At 38.2% G+C, this 10,541-nt stretch overlaps 1 protein-coding gene across 1 annotated transcript in view; it reads left to right on the top strand.

Moving 5' to 3' along the window:
- The first annotated feature begins 5,293 nt into the window (after positions 1–5,293).
- LOC109221361 (protein STRICTOSIDINE SYNTHASE-LIKE 3-like) overlaps positions 5,294–10,541 on the top strand; it is a 5,958-nt gene continuing 710 nt past the window's right edge. The window contains exons 1-3 of the mRNA XM_019385839.1: positions 5,294–5,876; positions 8,679–8,954; positions 9,515–9,682. Of these exons, the coding sequence (XP_019241384.1) occupies positions 5,548–5,876; positions 8,679–8,954; positions 9,515–9,682 (773 nt within the window). The 5' untranslated portion in view covers positions 5,294–5,547. The remainder of the gene's footprint in view (positions 5,877–8,678; positions 8,955–9,514; positions 9,683–10,541) is intronic.

The raw sequence follows: 10,541 nt of genomic DNA, 5'->3' as shown, positions 1-10,541 counted from the left end.
TATGATGACAGAGATCATAGGAAGTTTTGTTCTTAACTTTCTTCCAAGTCTGATCCGTACAAGCTTAGTGGGATATTGGTGATATATTCTTCGGAAGAATATATCACCAATATCCCACTAAGCTTGTACGGATCAGACTTGGAAGAAAGTTGAGAACAAAACTTCCTATGATCTTTGTCATCATAGAGTCTTATGATCCCCGTTTTATGGGAACTGCCATGACCGACGGAAAACATTCCATCACCATCACCCTTGTCACTCTCAATTAAACTTCTTTTCTTCTTGAAAAATGAAGTAGAGAATTCCTCTATAATCTTTCTTTTATCTACTTAGGAAATGTTAAAATTTCTGCCTATACCATCTCTAGTTGAAACACATGTCATTGCAGTCTCAACATCATTGTCGCTAACGAGAACAACAATTGATCAAAAGACACATCCTGTCAGCTACTGTATCCAAGTTATTCTCTATATCCAAGTTCATCCCGAGTAATAGTACCATGAGGATAATCACCAAAGCCACCGGACAGCTTTATGATGCCAATGAAGCAAAATGAGCTATTCAATGAAACTCGTATTGTAAAGAAGAAGAAAGAGACTGATTCAGAAAGGTGGGTCGAGGGTCGAGCCTCGACTATACATGTAAGTTTTTTACTTATCATTAAGTATTTTGATTTACTTTTATATAAATTTTAAAATATTAATTCAATATAATTTTTCTTATAGGTTCGCTTCAGAGCTGATGTGGGGGAATTCATACGAAGTCAGCCACCTAACGAGTCGGCCGAGGCAATCCAACTTTCGAACGAGGATGCTAAAAGAACACTCCTTGAGTACTTTATATACTTTGAACTAGACAATAGAACTAGTTTTCGAATGAGCTTGTAATAAACGTTAACTTAGTTTTGTTAGCTTAATGTTTTAGTTCTATTGATCTTTATATTTTGTTGCGTTTTAGTGTTGTTGTTGTTGCTGGCATAAAATGCCTGTTTAGGATATTTGGTATAAGCTGGCAGGTGGTGTAGCAGCCAAAACAGGCAGTTTCTGCCAAAAATATACCAAAAAAGCGACCAACTTTGGTGTACAGTTGGTCGCTATTCACTTAAAAAAAAAAAAATTTCTGGTAATTTTGCGACCAAGGTTGGTCGCTTATAGTTAAAAAAAATTAATTCTTGCCATCGGCGACAAATATTGGTCGCCCATTAAATAAAAAATTATAACATTTATTAATATAGCGACCAAAGTTGGTCGCTTAATATGATTAGAAATAAATAAAAATAAAACGTTATTTACATCTGGAGACCAACTTTGGTCGCCAAATATATAATATTAAAATATTTGAGCGACCAAAGTTGGTCGCTATATGCTTTGCCCGGAAAATTTGGTCCTTTTACCTGGGAGACCAACGTTGGTTGCTATTTAGCGACCAACTTGGTCCCTAAGGTAAAGGGACCAGCTTAATATCGACCAGGCGTGGTTGGTCGCTTTTTGGTCGCTTTTTGGCCAATAAGCGATCAACGTTGGTCGCTTTTTTCCGGAATTCTAGTAGTGCTCGCCAACGCCGCAAGGATGGAATACGGTTGGTCCAAGCCTCTTTCTCACCAAGCCGCAAGAAGGAGACGCGCATGTACTTCTTTCTCAAGCCGCAAAAGGAGATGAATCACCTACTTCTTCAAGAGAGGTGGATATACCAACTAGTCTCTCGCCGAGGTCACAAACTGTAAAAGGAAGGCACCTCTCACCAGTGGATGAACTTTCAAAGAAAGAACTGGCATGCGAGTTTTGCTTGCCGCCAATGATCTCAAGGTACGGGTATTGCGTATCATGACTGAAGTGCGTCTTTGCTGACAGGGTTCAAGGTTCTCTACGCGTTGACAATCTGCAAAAGAAGAAAAAAAAGGAGCTCATGAAAACACATAAAACTGAAGATGAGCTAGCGTGACAGATTACGTTGCCTGACTTCAAGAAATATCTGGGGAGATATAGGGATAGTCTGATTGTTATTTTTGTATATGTCGTAGATCTGGAAGTCTAGTTTTCAGCGCCACAGACGGCTCGTGATTTCGATGTTCCTACGCCAGGATATGATTTTTTTGCCGAGCGCAATCTGAAAAGCTGAATGCGGCAGCATCTAAAACGAAAATTCAAAACATTACCTGAGATGGTACGGAAGGATTTTTTCTCTGATTCTTGGATATGTTGCAGAATTTTGTGTCTTGTTTCAGGAGAATTAAGCGGCTTGCGCGTTTGATGCTCCTACAGCAAGATATGGATTTTTTCCCGCAAGCGCGCGAAGCAGTAAGGCTAAAACGCGAGGCTGGTACCTCAGCTTCGAACTTTTGTTCAGGCCAAACCAGAAGGAATTTGGCTCTGAGTTTTGATTATGTTGAATATCTTTGAGTTGTGGTTCTGTACAATTGAGAATCTCGAAATTTAGAAACTCCTAGCTCAAGTTATGAAGATTGCGGTGAAAGTATGCAAAATTGGAATGCTACCTGGTCAGACGTCTCGATCAACTTTGAAAAAAAAATTGTACCGGTCTATCGACATGGAGTTATGACCCGAAATTTAAATACGTTGAAGTTCTGGATGTCTAAGTTTCAGAAACACAAACCATTTGTGATTTAGAGGCTCCAACCTCAAGTTATGGCTTATTCGGCGAGAGTGCACGAAGCTGCAAACAAACAGGCCATGCTTAGATAGCAACTTAAGTTGCTCCTTACCAATGCGGAAGGAATTTGAAGCTGAAACTTGGATATGTTAACTGTCGCCGAAGTCTAGTTTCTGCAATAATCATGTGGCTGACAATTCCATCTTCCCTACATTGCAAAATAAATATTTTTGCAAAGGTGCGCAGAGTTGGAAATAAGAATGGACGTTGCCCCAAGCCCTCTTTCTCGCCAAGAGGTAAGGAAGAGACACGTCATGTATTTCTTTGTCAAGCTACAAGGAGGAGATGCCTCAGGTACTTCTTCAAGGGAGCTGGACATACCAACTAGCCCTTGACACAACAAAAGTCTTCAAATCGTGCAAATAGGACGTGCCGACTGGTTCCTTGCCATTCATGCGGATATCACTTGCTTCTGATATCAAGACCAGTTGCACTCTCTCGAAAACCTACAAATAAACAATGGAGATGATGGAGCCCAGGATGATTTTTGATTCTACATGGACTGGTGCTAACAACACAAAGCTTCAAATCAACAGTATTGATCCAATGGCATGGCTTCTCAATGCAGCATACATGAGCATCGGGCAGGCAGCTTAACTATTCTGGTTCGACATGCAAAATAATGATCGGTGCTAATGCACGAAACTTCAACTTGTGGCCAAGTTTATTCACGAACTCAATCTCTGAGTCTCAAGGTTTGCAGATTTGAGACTTCCTGTGCTGGTGCATCCTTCAATGATTCTGAAAAACAAAAAAATCACGTGTTTATCAAGTGCTCAAAGAGAAAGAAAACAAGGATCCTTGTTAGTCTGTATTTGCGGTAATAGTTGCAAAGTGTGCAGAACAGTGATTGCCACCATCATGTATACCTCAAATTGTGGTTGATACAAAATAAATCACACAAGCTCCTTTTATAGGCGTAAGTGAAGCTAGAAGTCCTATATTGAGTTATACTCTCATCCAACAGGGTTCTACATTGATTCTGGCACCGGCCTAATCAAAGTGGAATTGCTATGTTTCACGGAATTGATTTTTAAATTGTTGGAATTCAATTTGTTTGCAAAGTGTGGCAGCAAAAAAAAAGGGGAATGGACTTATATCCGCGTAGTAGTTTGCTGCTACTGTTGCGATTGGTAATGCGCCAAAGATAAGACAGTATAATTGCATATGAAGTCAAGTGAAAGCCAAACTCTCCAAATTAAAGTCCAAAAGCAGTAAACAATGGTCTCTACGAAGATTCCTAGCTAGGTGGCACTTGGAACTTTATCGAAATGGATATATGCTTAGATGTTCATGAAGAATTGTTGCATATATACATGGAATTATTTTGGTTCAGGTGCATCACTTAATCAGTCAGGGGACTGTAAATTTTAATTAAGTTCTCATTTGGCTAAATAGATGAGTTGCACATTACCATATAGCATGGAACTTGTAATTTCTTGCAAGAAATAGAATCAAACAAGCTGATCACTTCACGTAAAGATTGCCGACCCACAAGTACTTCAAGCCTCGTCTCTAAGCTTTAACAAGTCTATATTCGACAAGTCTTTAAGTAGGGGGCATTTGTAGGCAATTAAATTTTATTGAACTTAAATCTATAAGAAATTTGGATTTAGTCTCGATTAGATATATTTTGGTCCAAATAAATATTATGGGCCAATATGATTGATTATATTCAAATCCAATAAGAATGGATTTAATAAATAGGCCCAAATGCATTGGGCTAGCTCATTGAATTGGACTGCAAGTGATGAGCCCACTTCATTAGGCCCAAGATATCATCTTCCTAGAGGCCCGCTTTGGTGCCACATGTCAAATGACGTGGCACGACAAGTCAAACGGAAAAGCCAATAGGATCATGCCACGCGTCAAAATGACAAGGCATGTCAAGTCACACTAAAAGGCCAGTGAAACCGCGCCACATGTGCAAGTGACATGTTCAGCTGGCCAATCAAATGCGGCCGTGTCACTCTTCAATCTGATTGGTCGGAAAGAGTTTGTTCTTATCATAACTCTTCCCATCCACGGGTCTTCATAACCCAAAAAAGGGAGCAGAAGTTATAATGAAAAGCAAGGGAGAGCTCGTGGATCACACTACAAATTCCTCCACAAGTTTCAAGGTTCAAGCTTCAAACAATCAAGTTCAAGCTCAAGAACGAAGAACAAATCAAGTTCAAGCTCAAGAACGAAGAACGAATCAAGGTCAAGTTCAAGCAGTCAAGCTCAAGCTCAAGAACAAGATCATCGTTCGTGGAAACAAATTTAGATTCAAGATCAAGCTCAAAGGCCCTTGAATTTATTTACTACTGAAAAGAAGAATCAGAGTATTCACAGAGATTGTAACACTCAAAATATTCGAAATAAAATACTACGATTGTTGCGATATTTTTCGGTTTTGTTTTTATTTTCTCGACGCAATTTATTGTTTACCACAAGTACGGGTGAGAAACAAAAAAAGAATTATTGGACATGCAAATCTTGGAAGTGTCATCAAAATTCCCAGTCACGGGTTGAAGGGTCCCCACTAGCTCAAAACACTCAACCCCACCCTCACCCCACCCCCACCCCACCCCCACCCCATCTATATTATGCAAAGTTTGGGAGATGTGTCTTTTTTAAGTACCTCCGTTTTCAATTCTAGGCGAGTGGCAGCTGAGGAGTGGGTAGTTAGCTCAGCTAATAGTACCATCTTACTCACAACTAAAAACCCAAACCAAACAAAATTAAATTTCCTTATAGTAAGATTGTTAGATAGCAAACGTTCTTTAACAACCCTCATATAGATAGATACACTTTAAAGCTTCAATTTTTCAACCCCATTTCAAGATTTTCCCTTTTCCCAAAACCCATAATCAAGAAAGTTCATTTTTGTATGCAATGAGACCAGCTGCAGTATTTGGTGGAGTGTTCCTTGCATTAGCAGTGTATTGTGGATTAGACCCTTTTAAGCACAGTGCAATTTCTGAGTTTCCGGATTTTGAGTCTTTTAAGGTTGAGATGCCAGCTTGGTCTCAATTCCCAGTTGAAAAAGACTCACATAATTTGCTTCAGAAATCTGAAATCAAGTTCTTGAACCAAATTCAGGGGCCAGAAAGTATTGCCTTTGACCCTCAGGGTAGAGGACCTTATACAGGGATAGCTGATGGGAGAGTTGTGTTTTGGGATGGTGAGAAATGGAATGATTTTGCTTATACATCAGCTAATAGGTGAGTTTTTTTTTTTTTTGGATTATGGTATGAATCTTGGCTTATATTTCTTGTTTCTTGTGATTATGCCTATTTTTTTGTATTTGGCTCTGTTGCCTTCTCATTATTACGATAAGTGGCGGAAACAGAATCTTTTTATCATGATCTCAAAAGATAACTTTAGTGATGCCAAAAAGGGGCAAAACTGATTGTTCCATGTAAAAGTGGAATATGTGAGTAGCAGACAGTAGACTAGTTGATACAAATATTATACTAGTTGCTATTTCTTTATCAAATGTCATATGCTGCATCGAGTCAAATTTTATGACGCAAAACCTTAAATTCTGTTGGTTTGGTCCAGTAGTTTGGCTTTGAAGATTGTGCTAAGAGCGAAATAATTATTAGCTGTTGGTTGATTTGCATATTCCTTCCAAGAAAAACTTGTGATTGTGCAATTGATACAAGGGGAAAAGTTATAGGTGCATATCCACTTAACTTCAGCAGTTACGTAGTTCTTGTTCGAGAGGAGAGATGATGGAAATGGAATTGAGTTTCATTATGTTTGTGTGTCGCTGAGAGGCTGAGTTACACAGTCTGTAGACTGTAGAGAAACATTTTCAGCGTGACCATAGAACTTCTGGTTGTGTGTTTACAGTTTTGTTCTTTCCAATTCGAAGTTATGTTTTTATCATGCCATGTAGCTTTCTGTTTAGAATTTCAACCTCCGAGGTGACCTTGAGATATGAGAAATTAAAGAGAACTACGAAAGATAAAGAATATGATCTGTTAATTTGCAACTTTTCTTGTTTTTGGGATCAGTTGTGTGAAAATTCATTTACGAGGTAAACGTAATATATGTAGTCTGCTAGTTTTGTTCTTTTACTGGGGACAGCTTGATCATGCAACTGCTTGTTAAAGGTTACCAAAGCTGAAGCAAATAAATAAAAGAATGTGTACTTTCCTTCTCTGTCGATGCACACTATCTCATGTAATTAAAGATAGCCTATAACCATTCTTGTCTTCTCTAATAAATGACTGACCAAAGTTGCACCAAATTCCCATTGCCATAGTTCCAATATTTTGAAAACATTGTTGGTGGTTATCACAGCGTTAGTTCATCTGTACAACTTGAACGTCGTTGCGGAGGGTTAGAGGAAATCAATCAAAAAGTCAACTCTTTCACCTCAAAGAGGTTGACCCTTTTCCAAACTAGTAAACTAAGATGACTTAGATTGCTAGTTCCTGAACGACCTAGTTCCTTTTTTTTTTTTTTTTTTTTTTTTTTTATTGATTTGCACCGGGTGTCCGAGTCTCTAAGAGCCCCGACTAATCCCGGGGGTGCACAGGCCCTCGGCAAGGAGTTTCCCGCAAGTGCCCCACGGTTAATTCAGGTTTTACCCAATCCGATGGCCCTCAGAAATTGTTTGCACCCAGTGGGTTTCGAAGGAAGAATCTCAAATATTAGTGTCTGTAAAGGAAATCTAAGTGTCAATAGATCTCGTTAAGCATTTGGCATGGTATCAGAGGGAAATCGTAAGGTTGGAGAGAGGTGATGTTGAAATATATAGTCATCAATAATGGTTTCTCTTCTCCTTCTTTTCTCTCGGATAGGTAAAAGGACTTTTATTGATAACATTCAGTACCAAGCTATAACTGACTAGGAATAACCAAATGGTTTCTCATAGAAGTACATGAAGTTGAAACCTTCTTTCTTTGTCCTTGGAGCGACAGAGGGAGATTTAACCACGTTTCAGGAATCTGATATCTTCAAAATGATAGGCCATTTGGTGGGAGGAGTGGAGGACAAACTATAGTCTAGAAAAAAAAAAGAGCAACAGGAAAAAGTTTTGAATCAGTTGTATTAATCTAGAGCGTTTCCTGTTGATGGTTATTGCAAACTTTCAATTGGATTCAACAGTGCTTTTGAGCCATCTGGATATAACCATGCAAACTGTCTTCTTTCGGTTGATTTCTAGCATAGAACAAATCACAAGATATGACAGAAAAGAAATAGAAGTCTTGTCAACTAAGCGGTAGCGGAATTATATTGGCTACTAGAACAATTGAACTCACATGCTAACCTTGGCCACAATACTATGTTAGCTCTAAACATGTGGCTCTATTACTGAAATCTGCCGACCAGCGGGGAACTCCAGCATCACCTTGGAAAATTGCACTATCTGATTAACGTTCATACCTATTTCCTACCTAATTAATAGTCTTAAACCATTCAATGTGGACTAGGATGTCAGTGGTTATGTTAGGATTATTGAACCCCGGGTTCTCTATGGCACAAGATTAAAGCACATTTCAAGAATTGTCTTCGGATTCTGGTAAAATACAATGTTCAAAAATTTAGGAAGAAAAGCTACAAGTCACATAATTTTTCCTTTATTTTTAAGTCCTTTAGGAAAGTTACAGATGATTTTTTTTTTTCAAATAAGGAAGAGCAAAAGATTAAAGATGATAACTTCCTGCTTGCGGCAGGTATTTAGTGTTTAGACATAACCCAGGCCATAATGGTTTTTAATTAGTTTACTTGTGCATTAGCTATTGTTTCATTTTTTTATTTGAATAGGAAAAAGGCATAAGTACCCACCTAACCTATGACTGAAGTTCCAATTACACACCTTTCACTTCTCCATTTAAGCTCAACTCATGTCATCATCATACCAAATAAATTAGAAGTTCAACTTGTCTTGCATACTGTTAGAATTTTTAATAATTGCGAATTTGCGATGTATAAGCAAGTTTACGTGTTTTTTGGACTGCTTTTCCCCTAAGTGTAGATTTAAGTCCATATTCTGTTTTCTGAATTTTCAGGTCAGGCTTATGTGACCCAAAACCATCTCCTATGAGCTATTTGAAGAACGAGCACATCTGTGGTAGGCCTTTGGGGTTACGGTTTGACAAAAGAACAGGTGACTTATATATCGCAGATGCATATTTTGGGTTAATGAAGGTAGGCCCTGAAGGTGGATTAGCAGAATCTTTGACAACTGAGGCTGAAGGAGTGCCTCTAGGATTCACAAATGACTTGGATGTTGATGATGAAGGGAATGTTTATTTTACAGATAGCAGCACGAAGTACCAACGAAGGTATATTATGAATGTGCCCTTTCTTTTAGTGCTAAAGATTTCTTAACTAGAATGCGTTTCGATCCTGATGTGCTTTTATAAACTGAATTTTGAGGCCGTAGCATTCAAAGTGGTGATCTTGTAACATGATAAGGACACAAAATATATGTGAAATACTTCCTAGAATTGACTAACTTTTTACATTGTCAGTCTTACGCCGAGATAAATCAAATCAAATTAAAACTTCCGACAATTACCCGTGGTCCCAGCCACTTTTTTCTCTCCTCTCTACATGTCTACATGAATGAATTGAGTCTTAAAAGTTTTCTAGAAAATGTCGACTCAAAATATTAGACCACTATGATCTTCATGACACTGATTGTGTTAGCGCATAGCAGCATATCCACCAGAAAAGGTAGATCCCAGCTATTCCACATCACTGACAATCCTCCTGCTCTTTCCCTGGCTCCAAAGCATGTCTGTTTCACCCATATACCATGATTATATTTTGATCTTGGTTAAATGCAGAATTTGTGCTTCATTTGGTTAAAATTTTACAACTCCCACCTTTTCTTTTCCAGGAACTTTATGCAGCTGGTTTTTTCAGCAGAAGATAGTGGGAGGGTTCTCAAATACAATCCTAGGACAAAAGAAACCACTGTTCTTATCCACAACCTTCAATTTCCAAATGGTCTTTCACTTAGCAAGGATGGTTCCTTCTTTATATTTTGTGAAGGTTCCAAGGGCAGGTGAGGTTCTTGCCTTTTGCAATCAAGATGTTTACAGTGTTAATATTTGCACTTTACATATTGTTTAACACATCGTGAGAAAATTGTCTGTTTGAGATCTATAGGGGAAAATTCCTTGGATTACCTTTTCTTGTCTGTGATTGTTGTTTTTCTATTGATACGATTAGTAAAAAATTTCACACACATGCAGAACATATTTATGTTATGTATAGAGCAATTATGCACCATGGAAATGCTTCCATATTCTCAAGCGATTTACTTTTTTACTGCTTCGAAAAAACATGCCTTTTTTCTATATCTTTTCCCACCTATTTTCAGGAAATTCTTGGGGTGAAAGGCTGATGCTTCACCTCAAAAGTTGTTAGTTATATGCTTTTTTAGCACCTATTTGTGGGATATTCTTGAGATAAAGCGGTGATGGTTCACCTCAAAAGCTGTTACTTGTGTATGCATGTGAGGATTCTAAACAACTCTATCGAGCTGAACAACAAAAGGAGAAAGATAGAGTACCTTTTGTAGCTAGCCTAGCATGCTATAAACCTACAGGGAACAAGAGCAGGGTCAAAGATATTCCTTTCATTCTTTGATACCCCTCTCTTCTTATGCATTTACAATATGCATCAGATATACATACAAAGATACTATGCATTGTATGGACAGTGATAGACATAGAAGTGCTGTGGACTTTCAGCTTTTATAATCCATATTCTGACATATCTGACTTTATTTCTCTATTCCTTTTATTGAGGCATCTCCATTATGTGGAATTCCCTTAAAATCATTGGCGTTGACATTCAATAGATAGTTCCGATGGCATTATTTCTTGCTGGTATTACCACCTGTAAGAAGAACTATGGGG

This window comes from Nicotiana attenuata, unplaced genomic scaffold (genome assembly GCF_001879085.1).
Source record: "Nicotiana attenuata strain UT unplaced genomic scaffold, NIATTr2, whole genome shotgun sequence".
NCBI lineage: Eukaryota > Viridiplantae > Streptophyta > Magnoliopsida > Solanales > Solanaceae > Nicotiana > Nicotiana attenuata.
This window is presented reverse-complemented; position numbering and strand designations above follow the sequence as displayed.